Source organism: Peromyscus californicus, unplaced genomic scaffold, assembly GCF_007827085.1.
Source record: "Peromyscus californicus insignis strain IS unplaced genomic scaffold, ASM782708v3 Scaffold_3__1_contigs__length_106647218, whole genome shotgun sequence".
NCBI classification, from domain to species: Eukaryota; Metazoa; Chordata; class Mammalia; order Rodentia; family Cricetidae; genus Peromyscus; species Peromyscus californicus.
Window position 1 is genome coordinate 43952364 of NW_026294551.1, and position 23626 is coordinate 43975989.

At 50.4% G+C, this 23626-nt stretch overlaps 1 protein-coding gene across 1 annotated transcript in view; it reads right to left on the reverse strand.

Moving 5' to 3' along the window:
• Nos2 (nitric oxide synthase 2) overlaps window positions 1–23420 on the reverse strand; it is a 37133-nt gene extending 13713 nt beyond the window's left edge. Inside the window, exons 1-15 of the mRNA XM_052758599.1 lie at window positions 23312–23420; window positions 19233–19317; window positions 18304–18426; window positions 17297–17445; window positions 12795–12957; window positions 12016–12107; window positions 10504–10645; window positions 10267–10406; window positions 7554–7728; window positions 7364–7461; window positions 2812–3010; window positions 2340–2422; window positions 1887–2031; window positions 1697–1801; window positions 260–309 (exon numbers count right to left, since the gene is read on the reverse strand). Coding sequence (XP_052614559.1) covers window positions 260–309; window positions 1697–1801; window positions 1887–2031; window positions 2340–2422; window positions 2812–3010; window positions 7364–7461; window positions 7554–7728; window positions 10267–10406; window positions 10504–10645; window positions 12016–12107; window positions 12795–12957; window positions 17297–17445; window positions 18304–18426; window positions 19233–19317; window positions 23312–23418 — 1856 coding nt within the window. The 5' untranslated portion in view covers window positions 23419–23420. The remainder of the gene's footprint in view (window positions 1–259; window positions 310–1696; window positions 1802–1886; window positions 2032–2339; window positions 2423–2811; window positions 3011–7363; window positions 7462–7553; window positions 7729–10266; window positions 10407–10503; window positions 10646–12015; window positions 12108–12794; window positions 12958–17296; window positions 17446–18303; window positions 18427–19232; window positions 19318–23311) is intronic.
• Between the last annotated feature and the right edge of the window lie 206 nt (window positions 23421–23626).

The following is a 23626-nucleotide window of genomic DNA, read 5'->3' on the forward strand; positions in this document are numbered from 1 at the left end:
GGGACAGCCCTACTCTCCCGTGCCCACTGCGTCACATCACAACCTGGCCTTCCTTAGTCATGTGACCAATGCACTCTGGGCCTGCAGACCTGCAAGAGGAACTTGGTTTCTGCGTCTTGATCCTCAACCCACTTAGAAGACACACCTCAGACCAGGGACTCTGCCCTTGGACGTCTCTAAGAAGACGTCCTGTGTACACCCAGTTCCATGGTCTGATCCCAAATGGCCCAGGAGGCAAGACTGTGGGAGAGTGCCTCACCTGAAGGTGTTGGTGAGTTCTCTCAGCATGAACAGAGCTTTCTTCAGAGTCTACAAAGACAAGGAACCAGAGTTCTCAGGCCTGGACCCACAAAACCGCTGCTTGCCTTTCCCACAGCGGTTCATTTAAACCTTGGCCACACCGAGCAGGCCAAGAATCCAGATCCACTGGACAAGTCCAGCTGCGCCAGCTCACATGGGCCCTGCCCCTCAGTGAGAGACCCAGAAGTCCCTGGTATCCCCATTTAGTCCTGGAAGAGCACAGTCTCCCTCAAAAAGAATATGAACCTCACTCCTTGCTTGGAACTTGGTAGGAGCAACATATTCTCTAAAATAACTTTGATTTTTCCAGGGAACTGTTTTAGACAGCATTTTAGGGACCCATCATATTGTGGGGAGCTATGACTTTGGTAATCTTTTCTCATGCGGTTTCTTTTCAATGGCCTTTTCATCCCTCCAAGCTCAAATCAGTGCTAAACAAGCCTTCACATCTCGCTCATCCTTGCCTCTGCTCAAAACACAAGGGCAAGCAGGCCTGGGTGAGGCCGGCTAGACAAAATTCATACTTTTGGCCCATTTTCCCTTTGTGAGAATGAAACATTTTCTTTGAATAGGAATTCTTTTTTAAGAAAGATTTGCATCTGAGAGTGTGTCTGGGTATGTGAGTGCGGGTGCCCAGGGGGGCAGAAGTCAGCTCTGGGTCCCCTGGAACTGAAGTCACAGGAGGTAGTGAGCCACTGGATGTGAGTGTTGTGTCCCCTGGAGCTAAAGTCACAGGAGGTTGTGATCCACCGGATGTGAGTCCTGGGAATGAAGTATGGTCCTTTGGACGGGCAGCAAGTGCTCTGAACTACTGAGCCATCTCTGTAGGCCCTAACTATGAATTCTTGTTGAAAGGGAACTTGAGACAAGATTTCCTATAAAGTCCAGGCTGGGCCCAAACTTGTAATTCTCCTGCCTCTGCCTCCCAAGTGCTAGGGTTACAAGTGTGCATCACTATGCCCAGTTAAATAAGAATTTTTGAATTTTGAAAGAAGGTGGGTTGTGGCTGTTGAGGGAGCTCAGCAGGTAAAAGTGGCCTGAGGGACCCACATTGTGGAAGCTGAGAACGGCCTCCCGCAAGTCCCTCCCCATGTGAGCTGTGGCACTTGCACACGTACACGTGTGTGTACAAACAAACAAACAAGAAAGAAAGAAAGAAAGAAATGTAATGAAGATTACCCCCTCAGATAACCTAAAACTGGAAACATAGGCTGGCCAGTTCACAAGAAGGCATTGTGTGCCCCTGGGAAAGTGGTACAAGAGGGACCCGGAGTGGCCTGAGCACTCACTTCCAATGCCAATGCCCTCTTCAGGTCATTCTGTGTCCCCTGGACCCTTCTCTTGATCCCCCCAAGTCCCTCTTCCCCCCTGATGACCAGGACGCCGGGCCACCCACCTGCCCATTGCTGGGGCAGTCTCCATTCCCAAACGTGCTCGTCACCACCAGCAGGAGCTGCTCCTCTTCCAAGGTGCTTGCCTTGTACTGGTTCATGCAGACAACCTGCGTGGCACACAGGCGACATCAGCCCTCAGCTCCCAGGAGGCCCTCTGCGCTCACCCCAGATGCCTGCCACCTAAGTGTGTACCTTGGTGTTGAAGGCATGGCTGAACAAGGCTGCCAGGTCCCGGGCCAGCGCTTCAGACTTCCCTGTCTCCGTAGCGAAGAGGACTGTGGCTCTGACTCGGGAAGCCATGGCCTTTCGCATCAACATGGAAGCAAAGAGCACCACTCTGTGGGGACGGACAGACAGACAGACAGACAGATGCTGTGCTGAGTCAGCTTCCAGAAGAGAATAGAGAAGGGACAGCACCCTCCACTTCTCACTGACTGGTGGTGGCCCCTGTACACCCTGACTCAGGCCCTTTGGGAAGTTTGGGATGCCAGAAGCGAATGAGTCTCAGAATTGGTGTCTAGAGTTCTAGGAGCCAACCCCATCAAGAACATTCTCCGTATGCCCTGCCCTTCATGGCGGGCACAGGGAGGCTGTCTCTGTGAAAGGGACACCATGTGGACAGCAATCCTGTCCACTTTCACGTACTTCACCAAGACTCTGAACCGGATCTCTCTCCTCCTGGGCCTCAGCTTCCCGTCCTGCCAGATGTGAGTCTTCCAGGGCTCGATCTGCAGGAAAGAAGGGAGATGTGATGGTGGGGGATGGCTGGGCTCGGGCTGGGGGATGCTGGAGAGGCAGAGGATCCTCGATAGCACTCATGGAAGCCTACCGCATCCACATCAGCAAACCTCAGCAAAGTGGCACCTTCCAGGCCCTACGTGGAGCCACACAGCATTGGACACTTGGCTTTCTTTGTTAATGTCCCAGAAGGTAGAGGCCCAGCTGCTTTTATCATCCCTTTATTGGGTACACTAGACAATGTATAACCTAATCTGGGGGACCTTAGAGAGGACAAGGTGGCCCTCAGCTGGCATGTGCTGCCCTGGGCAGTCACACTACAAAGTCTCTGCAGCCGAGCTGCTGCAAGATGGGGAAGGTGGAGAGGCTTCTCCCTGACCTGATAGTAGTAGAACGGAGATAGGACATAGTTCAGCATCTCCTGGTGGAACACAGGAGTGATGCTCCCAGACATTGGAGGGACCAGCCAAATCCAGTCTGCAGGGCAGCCTCCTCGGGCCCGGTACTCATTCTTCATGTGCTTCATGAAGGACTCTGAGGCTGTGTGGTGATCCATGATGGTCACGTTCTGCTTCTGATGGGGAAGAAGATGGAGTGGGCTGAGATAAGGGCAGGGCAGGAGAGGAGAGCGGGCGAGCGGCTGCACCGGAAGGTGGGTGATCTACGCATGGCTCTGCCTCTGTTCCTGGTCCTCTACTGATTGCTGCAGAAATACACACAAGTCCACAGACTTAGAGACCTAGGCCGTCATCACAGCCACTCACAGGGCAGCCAGCCCTCAGTCACACGATAGCTTTCCCTCAGACCCTCTAGGAGCATCTAGAAACTCATATGCACAGGTCTCCACGCATCGCCAGCAAACAGCAAGCCTCAGATGTGGGCCGCTCACACAGCACCACCTTGGTTCAGGTAAAGGAGATATGAACTCCAAAGCAGCTCCCTTGGTGGAGTGCTTGCCTGGCATGCACGAGGCCCTGCGTGTCTGTAATCTCAGCACACGGTGGTACAGGCAGAGGATCAGGAATTCAAGGTCATCCACGGCTACATAGGGAGTTCCAGGCCAGCCTGGGCTACTGGAGACTCTGTCTCCAAAACAAGCAAACACAAAACCATCCTAGTCACCTGTGGGGATAGGGAGGACCAGCGTGTAGGGGAAACGGGCCATAACATCTTAAAATTAGAGGACTTGAAGTCTGAACTAGCCTGGAATGATCCAGTAAAAGCAGCTGCACCCCCAAAGTCTGGAGATCCATTCAACCAAGAGTTCATGACTGAGGAGATGGCTAAGCGGGGAAGGGCGTTTGTCACCAAGCCAGATCTGAGTCCCATCCCAGGAACCCACACAGTGGAAGGAGAGAGAGAGCCAACTCCTGAAAGTTGTTCTCCGACTTTCACACTAAGTAAAGAATTGTTTAAAAAATATCTTTGAAAGACAAGTATGTTTAACATGGTGGTCAAAACTCTGTCTTCTCGTCAGCCATGTGACTTTGAGCTACGAGTTCATTAACCTTGACAAGCCTCAGTTCCTTCATCTGTGAAATGGGAGGCAGTGGTTAATGTATGAGTTCCTATACTGTGAGGTTGCCAACAGAATGTGAAGCATCCTAAGCTCTCAGTGGGTGCTCCCATCCATCTGCCAAGGACCGTGAAAGGCCATGGGCAAAGGAGAGATGGCACAGATCTCCATGCACTGCCAGCAAACAGCCAGCCTCTCCGGGAGGCTGAAGGACGTCAGCCGTTTTCATCAGGTGGGCTGGGATTTGTGAGGGAGGCAAGCAAAGCCTGCTTGGGAGAGACAGCAGAGAAAGCCTAGGGTCAAGGATAGGCCCCGGGGAGACATGGGAGTCAGGACAGCTGCAAAGAGAGGGCAGGTCTTGAGAGAAATGGGTTCAAATTGGCCAAGGGAGGGGCATTCCTGGGGGAGGATGCTGTGTGAGCCAAGATTGGCGGGTATCACCGGATACTCGGCTCTGGAGTCTAGCCACATTAAAACTCACATACAGCTGCTGCTAGACTCGGGGAAGGGCTCCGTGCTGGTGGGCCCGTCACAAGAGGAAAATATCCTCAGTCAAGAATACACAGAATGGGCACTGGGGTGTAGCTCGGCTGCAGGGTGCCTGCCTAGCCTGCACCAAGCCCCGGGTTCAATCCCTAGTACCACATTATAAAACAAACAGCTCACACCTGTAATCCCAGCACTCTGTGGGTAGATGCAAGATCAGAAGTTATATAGTGAGTTTGAGGCCAGCCTGGGGTGCATGAGACTCCATCTCAAATCTTTTTTAAAAGGCATCTTGTGTTCCAACCATCTTAGCTTGACTACACAGCACACTGTACTGCCAGCTGCTGGCCTTTCAGCTGCCATGGCTGGTTGTTCAGGTGTGACTTGCTTCTGCTGCCCAGCTTCAAAAGAGCACCCAGACACCACCATTAGTTAGTCTAGGAAAAACCAAAATTCAAAATCCTTATACAGTTACCCGTACATGCCTGTAAACACAGATATTCTGGAGGCTGATGCAAGTTTAAAGCCTGCCTAGACAACAGAGTGATTCAAGGCTAGCCTGGGTAAACCTTATCTCAAAATAAAAACTAAAAAGGGGGCTGGAGAGAAGTCAAAATCCAAGTACTGTAAAATCAAACAACAACAGACCCAAGTAGGGGGGACTGGAGAGGTGGCTCAGAGGTTAAGAGCACTAGTTGCTCTTCCAGACCACCGGGGTTCAATTCCCAGCACCCACATGGCAGCTCACAACCAGCTGGGACTCCAGCCCCAGAGGATCTGATGCCCTCTTCTGGCCAGGCACTGCACACACGTGGTACACGGGTGTACACGCAGGCAAAACACCCATACACATAAAATAAAATGAAAACAAATACATATAATAGTAAAAGATTTAAAAAAAGATTTTTGAAAACCCCAAGTAAAGTTGCTCTGGATTCACAGTGCCTTCACACCCTTCTTGTAAAGTGAAAAATCTCCCCAAGTGGAGCCAGAGTGAGCCAGGGACCATCTGTGCACATATACAGTGCCTTTGGATGTCTGAACAGGTCCCATGGAGCAGTTGATGGCTATGACAAGCATAGACACACCACCCACGTATGCCGAGTGCCCCCCGGGGACCAAGAGAGCTGTCAAAGGTGTCTTATAAATCGTCAGTTAATTTAGCAAGGATGTGGAGAGGGGAGTACTATCCCCACTCTTTGTTCTGTTTAGTTTCGCTCTGTGAGAAATAACTCATGGAGTTGCCCAGGCTGGCCTTGAACTCACCATCCCTCTGCTTCATCCTCCTGAGTGCTGGACTTACAGGCATGCTTTATCATGCCTGGCTACAGCTGTCCCCAGGTCCCAAAGGGGACAGGAGCGCAGGGACAAAGCTGAAGAGGGACCACAGAGATCAGGCTCGGCCCACACAGGAACCAACTGCCTTGTCGACCTAGCACAGAGAAGCATGAGTAGCCCCTGCTCATGTGGATGGGGGCTCACCTCCATCCCTCCAGCCACTCCGTAACTTCCCATCCTCTGCCATGGGCTAGACTAGTGGTGTAGCAGTGAGCTCAGTCAAGGTCCCAGCCCCACGGAGCACCCGGCAGCTCACATTTCCAGCGGAGGAAAGAAACAACCAAGAAAGATAGAGGTTGACCTGTGACCTGATGCCGGAAACTACCCGAACAAAACTAAGTTAAAGGAAGTGGAAGGAAAACTGGAGGAAGGGCCGCAGGGGAGAGCAGTGTCCAAGGAGGCATGGTCCAGGAGGGGCTCTTCAAGGAAATGGGTGGCTGAAGCCTAGGAGAAGGAGAGGAGCTGGCCATGATGGGATGATTTATAGAAAGAAGATTCTAGGTGGAAGGAAAAGTAAGGGGGCCGTCGAGATGGCTCAGGGGACAGAGGTGCCTCCTGCCAAGCTGAGTTCGATTCCTAGGACCCATAGAGTGAAAGTAGAAAACAGATGCCTGTTAATTCTCCTCTGACCTTTACACACACACACACCATGGCATGGACTTGGAAGTGCTACGGTCCTGTGGGAGGATCCTTTTTTGGTGAGTTTTTGAATCCTGCAAGGATTTCAGATGATGCAGAGACAGAAGCCAGGCTGGAGTGGCCGAGGAAGAGGCAGTATGAGGAGATGGGCCTGGTCGGCTGTAAGAGGAGCAGGAGAATGAGAGGGAGCCCAGGGGCTGGTAGGAACTGTTGACTAACTGTTCATTCCTGTCCTGCAGCCCGCAACTGAAACAGCCTCTTTGTGCTCTGTGGGAATGATGGGGCAGGGAGAGGCCCTGGAGATGTAGCCAGGAGGGACAGTCTCTAAGTGACATCCTTGAGCAATGGAAGCAGAGCCACACACAGTGCTCAAGGGCAGGGACAGGCAGGCTTGGGGGGAAGGGAGTTGCCAGAGCTAGAGCAGTACAAACGCGGGATGCTGTGGGATGTCTTTCTGTACACTGTGAATATGTATTGCTCTGACTGGTTGATAAATAAAGCTGCATTGGCCTGTGGCAGGGCAGGATAAAGTTAGGCGGTACGTTTAGACTGAAGAAGAGACGAAGAAGGGTGGAGTTGGGGGAGACCCCAGCCTGCCGCCCAAGGAGCAACATGCCAGCCCACTGGTAACGCCATGGCCACGTGGCAATACATAGATGAATAGAAATGGGTTCATTTAAGATGAAAGAGCTAGCTAGCAAGAAGCCTGCCATAGGCCATACAGTTTGTAAATAATATTAAGCTCCTGAATGATTATTTTATAAGTGGCTGCAAGACTGCAGGGCCCAGCAGGACGGGAGAAACGTACCACTACAGCAGGAAGCATGAATGCATGCATGCGTGAATGAACGATGCTGTACGGGGGGAATAGCAAGAACCAGATAAGTAGCTGGATCAAGCCACCTTCTTACCAAAGCCTCTACCCACCCACAAGACGCCTGGCATACCTGGAAACTTATGGAGCACAGCCACGTTGATCTCCGTGACGGCCCGGTCTTTCCAGAGGGAGGCCAGTGTGTGGGTCTCCAGGCCCATCCTTCTGCCCACTTCCTACAGAAGCCAAGTGACAAGGGTGAGGCAGTTGTGGGGGACCCACCCACCAGCCTGCTCCTCCAGCTGGCCCAACTGGGTAGCCTTGTCACCTCCAGGATGTTGTAGCGCTGCGTGTCACAGAAGTCTCGAACTCCAATCTCCGTGCCCATGTACCAACCATTGAAGGGGCAGGCTGGGAATTCAAGGCCACCCACCTCCAGCAGCATGTTGGCTACGGCAGGTAGGGCATACCACTTCAGCCCGAGCTCCTGGAACCACTCGTACCTGGCCAGGGGGAGGGGGAGAGCCAGCTGCGGTTAGGGGTCTTCTTCTTTGCCACACCCTCCCCCCTCAATCAAAAAACTAATTAACTTCAGTAAAAGAGTCAACCAAAGAAATCCCTTCTCTCTCTGTTTTTTTGAGACAGGGTCTCATATCCCTGGCCTTGATTTTAAGTAGCTGAGGGTGGCCTTGAACTTGTGATTCTCCTGACTCCTATCTCCCAAATGTTGGAATTACAGGCATGTATCATCAAACCCAGTTTATGCACGGTTGGGGATCAAAGCTCAGGCTTCGAGCATACTAAGCAAACATGGTCAACTGAGCCATATTCCCAGTACTAGAAAAGTCCTCTTTAAGAGTTGATCTCAGTCACCCAAACGGGAGAGATCACAGGGCACACTAGGGGTCATTCATTAAATAAGACATCTCTTTATTCAGTCATTCATGCAAATGGAGCAGGTCTATGCCAGGCTAAACGCTGAGGACTCCAACCGAAGGCAGCGAGCTGACTAAGGGACTCTGGCATCAGACAGCTGGGGCTCTAATTCTGCCCCAGCACCGACTAGGGTGCTTTCAGCCTCTCTGAGCCTCGGTATCTCCATCATTAACATAGAGTCAATAGCATCAAGCTCATGGGATTATTACAAACAGAGTATCCTTCATTGGATAGTTAGTCATTCCATAAACATCTATAACTAAGCACCTACTATATGCCTTGTGCCTTGTAGACAGTGGGGGATATACTGATGAAAAGCAAGATTCTATTCTCAAAGAAGTTACAGCCCAGCGTCTAGACTATAGACCGCAAAGAGGTACGCCAGTACACCAGGAAGAAAATGAGAAACAAAGTGTGATGTCAAATTAAAGGTGGGCGGTCAGGAAAAGCTTCTCAGGGGCCGTGGTGACATCATAGGGAACACCTTTGGATGAGAAGACTTGAGCCTTGCAAACTTCCGAGGAAAGGGCGTATCAGGTAGAGGAAGCAGTACCGATGGCCCTGAGGCAGGCCGAGTTCAGGGTATTCAAAGGTGAAGACAGCCCAGGGCCAGCTGTTAGCAAGTCTCCATATATGGAGGTACTTCGCAGAGGTTCAATCAGCTATGCTCTTAAAGGCCTTGGGGCCCTACACTTCCTCTATCTGGGAGGGGTGTCCTCTTCCTAAGAAAGCTGGGAGGTCGTTGAGATGGCTCAGCAGGAAAGGCCACTATCCACCAAGCCTGATGAGCTGACTTCGATTCTCAGGACCCACATGGTAGGAGAGAATCAGCCCGACTCCTGCAATTGACCTCTGACCACACACACACCACACACGAAACAACATAAACACACACATACACACCACATAGACCATACACACAGTAAATATATCCCATATACAACACACACACTATATACAACCACCACACACAACGTATCACACAACAAATATGCAAGCACATCACACCACACATACACACATAAAACATAAACACATACCACATACACCACATGTACCACACACACCTTACACACACACCCTTACACACAAACAACACACACATAAATATAAACATACCACACATACCACACACACACACACACACACACACACACACACACAAACATGCACACATACACCATATACAATCACACATGCACACACACTCACATACACACCTCCTCACACATACTAAATAGATGTAAGAAAAAAAAGTGTTGGGAGAACTGGGCAGTGGTGGCACACTCCTGTAATCCCAGCACTTGGGAGGCAGAGGCAGGAGGATCTCTGAGTTCTAGGTCAGCCTGGTTTACAGCGAGAGTTTCAGGACAGGCTCCAAAGCTACACAGAGAAACCCTGTCTCAAAAAAACCAAAAACCAGCCGGGCGGTGGTGGCGCACGCCTTTAATCCCAGCACTCAGGAGGCAGAGCCAGGCGGATCTCTGTGAGTTCGAGGCCAGCCTGGGCTACCAAGTGAGTTCCAGGAAAGGCGCAAAGCTACACAGAGAAACCCTGTCTCGAAAAACAAAAACAAAAACAAAAACAAACAAACAAAAAAAAACCAAAAACCAAAAACAAACAAGCAAACAAACAAAATAAACAAAATAAAGTGTTGGGATGAGTGCAAAAGGCCTGGCTGCTCAGACAGAAGAAGCTGGAGAGCATTCCTGAAGGCACTGCCTCCCAGGCTCCCAGGACCTTGCAAGCTAGGCGGCCGCTCCCCTCAGTCACTCCTCATAAAGCTGAGGCTGAGCCGGGCGGTGGTGGCGCACGCCTTTAATCCCAGCACTCGGGAGGCAGAGCCAGGCGGATCTTTGTGAGTTCGAGGCCAGCCTGGTCTACAGAGTGAGTTCCAGGAAAGGCGCAAAGCTACACAGAGAAACCCTGTCTCGAAAAAAAAAGAAAAAGAAAAAAAAAAAGCTGAGGCTGGAGAGGAAAGAGCACAGTGGCTTCAGAGGGCAAACTGCCCTTGCAACATGGAGGACTAAGCTGGGCTTCAGAGGAGGATAAGCATCTCCCTGAGGAGGGATGCATGCTTATAACCTGTACCCTTGGTGACTTACTTGGGATGCTCCATGGTCACCTCCAACACCAGGTCGGGAGGGATTTCAAAGACCTCTGGATCTTGGCCGTTAGCCTGCAGGATCAGAGGCAGCACATCGAAGCGGCCGTAGCGTGGCTTCCAGCCCAGGTCGATGCACAGCTGGGGGAGAGAGAGAGCCAATGAAGTCTGCAGCCCCGGGCACTGCATCTGTTCTGGGTTCCTGCCCAGAGGGACCCATCAAAGACTAGACAGGTACCTGGGTGAACTCCAAGTTGGCAGGGTCCCCTCTGATGGTGCCATCAGGCATCTGGTAGCCAGCGTACCGGATGAGCTGCGAATTCCAGATCCGGAAGTCATGCTTCCCATCGCTCCGCTGGGGGAACACAGTGATGGCCGACCTTCCCCAGGACAGGGATATTGCAGTTTACCAACTGTCCCTGACTGGGGTGGGGCAGGGGCTCCCAGTCAGCCTCCCTCCACTCTCCCACTCTATAGTGCCTGCACCCCAGTCAGACTGAGATCACCCTCTGACAATGAACCATCCACCTCCTGCCCGTCCCTCCCTATCCTTCAGGACCTACAAGGGAACCACCGCTCTAGGGCGTCTTTGTCCCTTCCACACCCCGGCCTCCACTGCTTCTCTTCTCACAGTTGGTGGCTGTTCAGCTGCCATAGGCTTGTCATAGTTGTCTGGAGTTGCATTCTGGGGTCTCAGTCTCCTCTGCATCTCACCCTGCCACCCCCTTTTCCCTGACCCCTGGCCTAGTCCTCTGCTGAGTCCCCATTAGGTGAGCACCAAGAGTTTGCTGGAGACAAAAATGAGTGAATGACAGATTGAGTGCGCTGTTCAGTCCTATCAGTGGAGTGTGTGTGTGTGTGTGTGTGTGTGTGTGTGTGTGTGTGTGTGTGTGTGAGAGAGAGAGAGAGAGACAGAGAGAGAGACAGAGAGAGAGAGACAGAGACAGAGAGAGACAGAGAGAGACAGAGAGAGGAATGTACAATGTCAAGCAGTGACTCTCACATCTAAGAAAAATACCACAGCAAAGGTATAGCCAGAAAATCAGTGTCTCCTTCCCAAACAGAACAGAAGGATCTTTTTAAAAACTATTTTGTTAGTTTTTGTTTTCGAGACAATATAGCCCTGGCTGCCCTGGAACTCGCTATGTAGACTAGACTAGCCTTGAACTCACAGAGATTCCCCTGCCTCTGCCTCCTGAGTGGGCTCTTTTTAAAACAAGACAAGGTCTGTCTATGTGGCCCAGACTGGTCTGGAACTCACAGCAATCCTCCTGCCTCAGCCTACCCACTGCTGAGAGTATAGATATGTATCACCATGTCCAGCTAAGAAGTGGTTTTTTTTTCCCTCTTTGTTTCTGTTGTGTTTTGTTTTATTTCTGAGGCAGGAGCACACGGAACCTAGGCTAGCCTTGAACATGCTAGGTAGCTAAGGATGTCTTTGAACTCTTGATCCTCCTGCCTCCACTTTTCCAAGTGCTTGGATAACAGGCATGTGTCACTATGGCCTGCTAGAAGTGGCTTCTTAAAAAGATGTAACTGCCTTGTGGTTCTAAGTTAGAGGGGAAAAAATAGCTGGACCTACAACAGAGGCTAATGGGAAGAGGCCACTGTCACCGTTCCAGGGCTAAGCCTTGCTCTTTTGTCTCTCCCTAGTTCCTCCTGGAGCCAGAGGTCCCTCCCCTAAGCCCTGGTGCCTCTTCTGCCTGAGGCCGGCAGGGTGGGCCCAGCACAGCTGGGAAACATGCCTCACCTGATGTTGCCGTTGTTGGTGGCATATAGCACATGTCTGCAGATATGCTGGAACATGTCCTGGGCAGTGCTACAGCTCCGGGCGTCGAAGACCTGTGTACAGCCCACCAAGACCACACCATAGAATACTCCGAGGACAGAGCCTTGGGGCTGGTTGAAAGTCCCCAGGGAAAGAGGGCAGCCGGCACGCCACTGCCCAGCAAACAGTCACACCCTCGCCTCTGCATCGGCAGTGCCCATCTCCAAGCTGCCCTACTGGCCACTGCTCTTGAGATGGGACACAGAGACTCCCACTCAGAAGGTCCCAGCAAAACCAAATCCCCAAGAGTGTCTGTCTTTAAAACACCAAAGAGCAGGGTCCCCACCGCCCCAGCCTGGATCTTTGCTGCGGGAGTCTGTGCCATCGATGAGTCTCCTGGATTTTTCTCAATCCAAGTGCACTCAAAGGGACCCAACAAAAAAATGACCCTCCAAGGAGACGATTGGCCTGGGAGGCTAGGATAAATAAAATGTTCTTTAGGAGCCAAGAACGTAAACACTGGGGGCAAACACTTGCAGCGCCAGGGCCTCGGGAATAAGACATTCAAGGTTGCTGTTTGTTTCAGGGTAGCATGTGGTCTCCCACGTTTAACATGAGAGTGGGGCTTCTAGAGACCCTGGTGTTTTAAAATAAGATCCCTGTCTCAGGGTTCGGCTGCAGTCTCCGGAGCGTTGGCCACTTGCTCCGTCTCAGGACCTGCCCATCCTGTTTCCTTCTTCTGCTCTGCCCATAAGGCTCACCTGCAGGTTGGCCCACTGGATCCTGCCAATGCATCGAGGGGCGTTCCGCCAGGCCTGCTTGGTGGCAAAGATGAGCTCATCCCGTGTCAGCTGGTAGGTTCCTGTTGTTTCTATGTCCTTTGTTACAGCTTCCACCCTGGCCAGATGTTCCTCTATTTTTGCTCTGGGGGACAGGAAGCCATCAGGAAGATTGACAATAGCAGGACCTTACATGGGGATTAATTCAATCCCCAGAGATCAGGAACTGAATTCGGACACCAGAAGAGCCAACTGTCCCCCTTGGGGCACTGTCCCCTGTACGGCTGGCTTTCTGACCCACTCTTAGCCTACTAGGGGCCAGTTTTTAATACTCTGCCACCTTGAAGTTCTTAGTCCTGTTGGAACAAAATCACACTTCCGCTTCTACACTGGACCCTGCAAGTTGTCATCATTGTCGATGTTATCATCATCATCACCACCATCATCATCGTCATTATCATAATCACCATCGTCACCACCATCATCATCGTCATTATCATCATCATCATCATCATCATCACCATCACCATCATCATCACCTTGAGACAAAGTCTTGTTATGTAGCCCAGGCCAGCCTAGAGCTTGTGATTTTCTTTCCTCTACCTCCCAAATACCTGGGATTGCAGATGCATGCCACCACAAGCAAGCTAGTAGTGACTGCCGTGTTTACTTTGCAATCAAAGGTCTTAAAGCTGTAGAGTGGAAAGTGCCAGGCCCAAGAACACAAGCATGGTAACAGAGAAATGAAGACGCAGACCCAGGCGGTCTCGCTGCCAACGTCAGGCTCCTAACTGTCTGCGGTGGACCGGACCTTCTACCTTCTACCCATGGGAAAACTGCAGCCTTGAGTGTTCCTCAGAGAGCAAGACAGGCCCAGACAAGACCTGAGGTCAGGACTCAGCCTGAAGGACCCTAGAGCCCACCCAAAGGAACCACACTCAGTGATTTAAGCATACTTCAAAATTATTCCAAGCGAGAGGAACTTGGTCACAACGACTTAGAAACACACGCACACCACAGCAACCTTGAGATCTCCGACCGGCACCACCAAAGGCTTTCGAAATGGCAACAAACAAAATTATTTAAAGAATGAACTTGTGATTAAGGGCAGCGGAGGACTTGGAATGAAACAGCCTTTGGGGCAGATGGAGGGTCTTGGCAACTCCTTTCTGATTACAGAAAGACTCAGAGACTCAGTGATGTTTGTCCTCAGTGATCCTTGTAAGGGGGAACTTCTGGGTGAGGTCAGTGTCTTCCTCATCAGAGGAAGATTCTAGAAATACCCCTACTCTGTACCCAAGCAGGAAAACAGCAGTGCCCATTGTATGGCGATGCCATGTAGAAGGAGAAAGTGAACTCTTGGTAGTGTTTACCCGAGAGTGGGCCTGGTTCCTTTGGAAGAGTTTTGGCCTCTCCCTTTGTAATCTTAGGAGCGGCCCGGTCCTGAGCAAAGCCATTCTCTTAATGTAATGAACAGGGTAGCAGCTCTGCTGGCAAGAAGGAATGGGGAGCCTTTGTCTACGTCCATCTTTCACAGGACTCTCAAGACAGACAATTGTTTTCTGACCTTCCTGACTCAGAACAGTTCATGAAACCACAGTCAGATTTTTATCCCTCTATACCCACGTGTAACTTCTAGAATATTTTGTGTCTGAAAGGGAAGGCGTGGCTCTCACACAATTATAAATGATCTCAAAGTACATTGTTAACTCCATTACAGACTGGGTGAAAGTTTAACTTGTAAAGGCAGACTAAAAAATCCACTCCCACACACAGTAACACCAAAGCTTCCAACATCCATGAGAGTATAACCCGTGGGAACACATAAGAAAGATGACTCTTAAAAGAATATTTTAAACTTACTTTTTGTGTGTTTTTTAAGGTGGATTTTTGTTTTCGTTTGTTTGTTTATTTGAGGCAGGGACTCACTCTTAAAATTATTTTTCATGTTTTCTCCCAATTCCCTCGGATTTTTTCATGGTTTTGAGACAGAGTCTCACTAGGTAACCATGTCTGGCTTAGAGTTCACTATATAGACCAGGGTGGCCTCAGACTCACAGGGAGCCTCCTGCCTCTGCCTTCTGAGTGCTGGGATTAAAGGTGTGTGCCACCACACCTAGTGAATTTTATTTTTAGCATTTCCTTTTTACCACTTTTTCTCCTCTGTTCTTTCTCGTGTGTGGTACCAGGGTCTGAACCTAACCAAACTAGGTTTATTCTACCCGTGACCTACATCCTCAGCCCCTGCACTTATTTTTCTAACTTTTTATTTTGAGACAGGTTCTCACTATGTCTATCACCTAGGCAGTCCTTGAACTTGGAATCCTCCTGCAAGGACCTCGGTCTCTAGGGTAACTGGAATTACAGGCCTGCACCACCAGGCCCACATTACACATTGTGTGGTTTCTCCTGGTCATATTTCAGAGTCACAAGGAACGCTGTGGTGTCTCTCAGTTCTGAAAAGGATTGGATCGTTACTCTCAGTAAGTCAGGAGCTGAAAAAAGTCCTGACATCCTGCATGTACAGATGTCTAGTCCACTCTGCTGGAAGCCTTCAGCTGCTGCTGTCCCTGCACCCCTGGGACAGGCTGTTGTTCATCACTCCTGGGGACCAAGATATGGACGGTCGAAAATGAGAAGTAAAGGCATTTGCCCAGGCACCGAGCAGAGAGCCCTGTAGCCTCCCTGAGCTTCCTAAGACCCAACCAACTGTGTTTGGAATGCCAGCTGGGTATCCCAGCTCCAAAAAGAGTCAGGATACTGAAGGGCCAAAGGACTACATGCTAGGGTGCTGAGACTACTAGCCAGGATCCCAGCACCAGCATCCCAGGCTCCTAATGTACGCCTTCAAGCAGGTCCTACCTGCCCTCGAGACTGCTGCCCTTGGTCCAGGGGGCCAGCCTTGGTCCAGGAGGCCAGGCAACTGTGTTCTGTAAGCACCCAGGTAGGGTTGGGAAGCTTTGCTACAGAAGACAGGGGCCTCTTTTCAAGCACCCTCCCAGCTCTAGCACTCAATAGACAGGTGGAGCAGGTATCCCCAAGAACAACTATTTCTGCTCTGGGTCCCAGATATCCTTCTGTGTCTCATGTCCCCAGGTGGAACTGCTATGTGAGGCTGGACCACAAAATGACACTGCTGCACTGTATCCAGCCGCAGAGCAGATGTTCATTATCTTGGTCAGTCATTCTTACAATATCTTCGTGTATTTTGGTCAGAATGTTTTAGAGAGGCTAAATTACTTAGTCACATATTCTATCGGGACAATAACAATGCTCTGCATTCAGGCATTAGCACTCCGACCTGTCATCCCAGCACTCGGGACAATCATGGGCAGAAACTAGCCTCCACTATTTCATGAGATGTTGTCTCAAAAAACACGTAATGAGGGACCAGAGAGATGTCTCAGTGAGTAAAGACACTTGTCACTACGTCTGATGATCTCAGTTCAAACCCAGAAATCCACATTGTGGAAGGAGATACCCGACTCCCACAGACTGTCCTCTGATTTTCATACACTTGCTATGGCTCAGGTTCCCCGTTCTCCAACAAATAAACAAATGCTTAAAAATTAAATATCGACATACAACGATAACTAAGACCTCGGTTGCGTTCATTACAGGTCAGCACAGTCCTTAGCTCTCTATAGCCTCTAATTCATTTAACCTTCCTACAAACTCCTACAAGGTGTGTATATTATATTAGATATTTTCAGACAAGAAAACCAGGCACACAGAGAGGAAGAAACTTGCTGAGGTTTGAACTTGGGTAGGTGACTGATTGGACCCCAACTCTTTATCATGTCACACTGCCTGTCCTTGATCACAATTGTATGTCTTAACAACAAAATTGGCAACTGGCAGTGAAAAAACGTTTATATTCCAGGCTGGACCATGCTTGGTGCTTGACACATGTTTGGTTATACAGTGACTGACTGACTTAAGAATGACAGAGGCTGGGCCCTGGGCTCATTGAAGCCTCCTGGGTAAGAAGATGAAAACACTCAGGGATACGGCACCCCACTAAGTCAGGCATCCTAGGATGATGTCAGGGGTGTCTCCGGGAATCTTGTTCACATCTGTAGGAGGAGAGGCCTGACCACATAGTCTCTAAGCTTCCTACTACTTGAGGATAAAAGCATCCATTCTGAGTCACTGTTCCACAGTCCGTAGGCTAGGACACTGTCGTAAACTTGCACAAATCTCATGGCTGTCTAATAAGCCATTTTACAGATAAGGCAGTTGAGGCCCAGTGAATTTCTCCAGGACTCAGGAGTGGCTGTGGTAGAGCCAGAACCCCAACCAGTTACCCCTGCTCTACACTGTCAGACATTATTGCAGTGCCTAAGCCTCCTCCAGGGTCTGCTCTGGGCCTAGAACCATGGCAAGTCTGGAGATTGCAGAGTTCAGGGGTCAGCATGGGACAGTTGGAGTCAGCACAGCCCCAGGGAGGGGGGGGATGTCACTCTGACAAAAGCCAGACTTACTCTGTGAAGGAGCCGTAATACTGGTTGATGAACTCAATGGCTTGAGGCAGAAGCTCCTCCAGAGAGGTGGGCTTGTCTCTGGGTCCTCTGGTCAAATTCTTGGAGTTCATGATGGACCCCATGCAAGATCTGGACCTGCAGGTGAAATCCTAGGAAGAGAGGCAGGGGGTGAGTAGGCCTCCCAGTCTCCCCCTCCCCTGAACCAGTCGCCCGGCCTTCCTTTGCATACTATGCTCACAATGACTCTACGCAGGCACCCTCTCCTTGGGGTCTACCAAGATTTCTCCTAACCTAGCTCCCCTCTCCTTTCCTGAGACCCAGTGGGGTTCTCTCTGTCCCTGCTCTCCAGGCAGCTAAAGACCCAGTGCCAGCCTCAGAGAAAACCCCACAGCTTCCTCATAGGAGATTTCTTGTCTGTTTTCCTTTCTGAAGAGACCCAGCTGGCTCCTGTGGGAACACGGGTCCAGTGTTGGCCTAGAGAAAATGGATGAGCAGTTGAACATTCCAAAATCGGGGAGGGACGGGAAGAAATGCCAGAAAGATGGATGCCCAGATGTTAACTGTGAATTCTGGTGTCAGAGTAAGGAACCTTAAAAGACAATCAGTTCCGGTTCACTGGCCATTTGGGCCACTGTTACCTTCCTATCAAACAGTGCTTGAATCCTTCCACTCACAGGAAGCTCATTGCTTTCTCTGTTGGTTCAGTCCCGCTTTGGACAATTCTAATAGGAAACTCTCAGATACTTTTGAAATCTAAGAAAATATGAACTGGCTCCTGTAGCCTTCTGTCTGACCCTCTAGGTTATCTGCTGCCCAATCAGGTGGTTAACAGGAAACTGGATTTACTTACTGCCGACTCTAATTTACAAAAACAGAGTTCCCAGCATCTTTTGTCTGAGAAGATGACTGTCTACTAAGTCCAGGGGATATGTGGTGGACCCACAAAGGTCCTAATGGTACCCTAGTTAGGACAAAGGTGGTCCTCCCCAGCCTCCCGGATTTCTCACCGAGGTGGCCTTGTGGTGAAGGGTGTCTTGCAAAATCTCCCCACTGCCCCAGTTTTTGATCTTCACGTGCTGTGGGTGGGTCGATGGAGGCACATGCAGCTTGTCCAGGGATTCCGGACCATTCTAAGATGGGTAAACATCCAGGGTTTTCCAAATGCCTGGAACCCCAACAACCCATACAAGAGTCCCCTGCACCTCTGTACTCTGCTTGAATGAGGGATGGAGCTTTGTGTGGACACACAGGCAGGGCACACACACACACACAGGGCCAGGCCAGTCCTCCACCCTCCCCAGAAGTTGGGTCAGAGCCAGCTGAGCACTGCAGGTGGCTGGGCCGGGGCCATGCTTCTGTCCTTACCAAGGCCCAGCCAGTGCTGGCTCATGAGGGGAATTCACGTTAGACGGGAAGGCCGCTGCTGTAGCTGGGCCTGCCAAGGACAGAGCTGGGAGCTGCGAAGTTAACAGATGCTCCACTCTCTGCTTCCCCAGGGATACCTTTCCCCTTCCCCACCTCTCTGCCACCTCTCTACAGTCCTTAGGATGGAAAGGGCTTCAGGAAGATGGGACCCATGGCCAGAAGCCAGGGACTAAGTCTAGAGACTGAACAGCTAAGTCTGAGATCATTCTAGAATGTCCCACCCATAATTCTGGGAATGGTCTTAAACCGCAGACACCTATACTGCCAACCACCCAAGCAAGTTATCTGGGTGCCGGTGCACTCTGGGGACCTCCTTTCTCAGTCATCAAGACTGTCCTATTGTTCACTGCCTCCTTGGCTCCCTCTGTGCCCCAGGTCTGGGTGGCTCCACTCGCTCCCCAGACCTTGGCTTCCTGTGCCTTCCTTCCCAGGCTCCAAAGGGCTGTGTAGCCTGGATCTCCGAAGGAGAAGAAAGAAAGACCTTCCCATACACCATAGCCAAACCACTGACCTGCACTGTCCCATCGAGGGGCTGGAGGGAACCATTTTGGTGCTTGGCAGGTCTGTGAGCCTTAGGGTCATCCTGTGTTGTTGGGCTGTGAAGAGAAGGTTATGGTGAGATGGAGTCTGGGAGTGGAGAGGGTCTTGGGAGGAGGCCTCTGTGAGTCCCTATCTGGCAGATGGGGCACTGGGGGCTAGAGGTGGGAATGACCTGTCGCTGGCTTCCCTTCAAGGGGGATTAGGGAGCCCGTCTCGGAGAATCTTGTCACCACCTTCTTGCTTCATCTTTACTTTGACTACCCAAAGCTAAAATGATACAAGGGGAGCAAGTCAAAGCTATTCAGGTAGGAGCACACAGAAGCTCTGGGGAAATGCCCTTCTCAGAAATCCAAGTGCAAATGTCCCGACAGTCCAGTCCTCCCAGGCCTTAGTTTAAGCTGGGCATGGTAGCATATGACTGGAATCCCGGCCTCTGGCAGGTGGTGGCAGAAGGATCAGGGATTCAAGGCCAGTCTCAACTACACAGAAAGTTCAAAGCCAGTCTGGGCTATATGAGAACCTATCTACAAAGCACACAAACAACCCCATAACACTCAATTTGACTTATTTACTCTGTATATCACACTGGCTTCCAACTCATGGCAATCCATCTGCCTGAACCTCCTGAGTGCTGAGATTACAGGCACGAGACACAATGCCTGGTACTCCAAGTATTTATCTTGTAAAAATCGAAAGGAACAAAAGCCAGGTGTGGATGGCACATACTTGTGATCCCAATACTTAGAAAGTAGAGGCAGGAGGATCAGGAGTTCAAGGTCATCCTAAACTACATAGGGAATTCAAAGTTAGTCTGTGCAACATGATGTTTATTTTAAAAAAATAAGATGGAAATAAAATAAAAATAACTAGTTGGAAAAAATGAAAAAAAAAAAAAAAAAAGAGCCAGACATAGTAGAGCACGCCTTTAATCCCAGCACTCAGAAGACAGAGGCAGGTAGGTCTCAAGAGTTTGAGGCCAACCTGGTGTACAAAGTGAGGTCCAGGACAGTCATGGCTATACAGAGAAACTCTGTCTGGAAAAACATAAACAGATAATTAAAGAAGAAAGAAAGAAAGGAAGGAAGAAAGAAAGAAAGGATGGAGAAGCCGTGTCTGCTGGTGAAGAGTTACAGCCACATTTCTGGCAGAGTTGAAGATGAACTCCTGGCACCAGAAAAGAAACAAAACAAACAAACAAACAGAAAGCCAGACAACTATTGATATAGTCACTGCCTCAACTGTCCACACCCATAATTTTTACTACAGTGCACTGTTACAATGGTTCTGTGTTATTAGTAGTTATTGTTGGGAATATCCTACTTTACCCAACTTATATTTTAAACTTCCTCATCGGTAAGTATGGGTAAGACAGAAAGAGTATACACGCAGGATTCATTACTGCTGTGGTTTCAGACGTCACCTGAGGTCCTAGAGTGTGCAAAGGACAGCTGCAGGCATCGCAAAGCAACTTATACCTGAACCAAGTTATACACCAACCTGAGAAGCGTCCTGTAGATGAGCCATTAAAAAGATTGGCTCGGCAACACCTTGACCTAGACCGATTTGTGTGCACCCTTGTAAAATCCAGATTTAGCTGAGTGTGGTAGCACATGCCTGTGATCCCAGAACCAAGGAGGCAGAGGGATTTTCCGTGAGTTCCAAGCCAGGCTAGGCTACACAGTAAGACCCTGTCTCAAAAACAAACAAAATCCGGGGTCTGAGAGATGGCTCGGTGTTTAAAAGCACTTATTTCTCTTGCAGAGGACCCAAGATTTGGTTTCCAGCACCCACAAGGTGGCTTACAACCATCTCTAACTTTAGTTCCAGGAGATCGGAAGCCCTCTTCTGACTTACACGAGCACCAGGTGTGCATGTGGTACACAAACATGCCTACAGGCGAAACGTCCACACACATAAAACAGATAAATCTAAAGTAAAATGAAGCAAAACCCCAAACTCCAGTTTTTGTTTCCTCCCTGCTTAGTCATTTAGTAATAACTCACTCCCTGGTCCCTCATCCCCAAGTGAGCTGTCACTGTCCAGGTCTACCTTTGGCAGGAATCTGGTTGGGTCAGTTCAGCGAGAATCTGCTTATCTTTGGCTGGAACTTGCCCTTGCCCTGCTGTGTTTGTGTGGACCCCGTCTCTCCCTCCATTGCAAGATTGCAGTGGTCCCTGAACCCACCTGAGGGACCATCCTCAGTAAAGTCCTCCTTGTCGTGAGTCAGCAAGTATCACTAAAATGGAGCATGCTGGCTGGTGTCCGGAAGAACCCCAGCACTCAAGGTGACGTGGGAGCACTGTTTAGCCCGGGCTATATAGTGAGAGGCTATCTCAACAAAACAAAACAAACACAAAACTACAAACAATCATCCCCTCCTCCACCTCCCCCCCCCCCAAAAAAAATATAACCCAAACAAACAAAATCATGGAGCATTTCTTGCTTGCTTGCGAGACAGGGTTTCATGTACCTCCGACTACCCTTGAACTCACTATTCAGCTGACGATGTCCTTGAACTTTTGCCTCTACCTCCTGAGTGCTGGGATTGCAGGCATGTGTTGCCACACCCAGCAGGATAATTTTTCTTTAACCTGCTCCTCTGGTCTGGACTGGTATGCTTCACCAGAAAGAAAAAGGAAGCCAAGATTTGTGTTCTCACCATCCTCTCTCGACCCATCCTTCACATCCAGCCCACCCCGGCTGGGCTTCACAATTTGGGGAATAGAATTAGATCAGAAACATCCCCTAGGCTACAGTAATAGACTTAAAGACAATGTCACTGTCTACTTAAGTGCTTCTCCTAAACATCAAAATGTTTTAAATGCTATCTGAAATCCACTGTTGAGATGAGACACAGTTAGCTTGGCCCCAGGGTCCACGGCTGCATGCTCAGGTTGTGACTAATAACTCAGACTGGATACCTGCTGATCTTCTCGGTGACAGCCTGAGTGCATGCATGCAATGTGTGTGTGTGTGTGTGTGTGTGTGTGTGTGTGTGTGTGTGTGTGTGTGTGTGAATGCGGGCTCCAGCGGGCCTGAAAGCACCTGGGGGAAATGTCAGTAAAGGTTCACGATGATTAGCATAATTGGTAAGTCATGAGCTATTTAAATTTCATTCTTTTCTTTTTAACTTTATGCCTTTTAAAGGTGTATATATATATATATATGGGATTTTTATAATTTTTCAAGTACTTTTATAGTTAGGATTAAGGAGGAAAAAAATGTAACAGTGACTAAACAGAGCTTTGCTCCAGCTACTATGTCCTGCCACCAGTTAGCAGATTTCTTCTGGCCACCCGCTAAAGGAGACCTAGGACCAGGTGTCAGATGAGCGCTTTAAGACTCAGGACCCCTGGTTCCAAATCACTGCGCTGTGTATGTCGAGCCGCAGACACTCGCAAACCCACAGCCTGGCTGAGACCTGCCGGCCCCTGGTAGGAATGGAATGAAGGGTCATTAAGGACTTTCAGGCAAAAGGAACCAAGGGAACTTGCTCGGGGCCCATCTGCAGCCACGGTGTGGCAGAAGTAGCTGCCGAGGAGGGAGTACTGAGTCCACAGCTGGCGGGGTCCGGACTGCTCCATCAGCCCACCTGTCTTGTGAGAGGGAGAAAGTCTTATTGCAAAAGAAGATCATCTTTGCCCTCTTCACCATATTTGTCTAGAGCACAGTAAGGAGGGGAGGGCAACAAGGCAGTGTGTGTGTGTGTGTGTGTGTGTGTGTGTGCGCGCGCGCGCGCGTGGGTCTCAGTGGAAGAGTACTTGTTTAAATGCAGTTCAATTCCCAGTACCGCAAAAACACACATTAAACAGTGGCACACGCCTATAATCCCAGCATTTAGGAAACCGAGGCAGGAGGATTTCCAGGTTTGATGCTGACCTATCAACATAGCCAGAACCCGTCTCAAAGCGACGCAGCTCAGAAGTTCCTTGGGGCAAAAGCACCCACTGGGTGGCACGCGTGGGCGCTCAGCCCGACCTCTCTCGCGTCCCAGCGGGGTCACCCGGGCCCCCAACGCCCTCGCGGCTCCCCAGGCCCCGCGCGCTGTACCTGGCTGCGCCCACGCGGCGGGCGACCTTCGGGCCGAAGATCCTGCGCAGGAAGCGGCAGAGCCGTGGCCGGGCGGCGTCGCACGCGCTGCTCAGCCCGTCGCGCATGGCTGGGCCACCGCCGCTCGCTGACGCTGTCCCTTTATCTCCGCGGAACCCCTCAGCGTCCGCCCCCACCTCCCACCCCACCTCCAGCCTCGCAGCGCCCGCCTCCTCCAGCGCTCCAGGCTTGGCCCCTAGTGGCCCAGAACAACCAGCAGGACGGCTGGCCGTGTGCGTTCCCTTAGCGATGACAATAAGGATCGCGACCTAGACT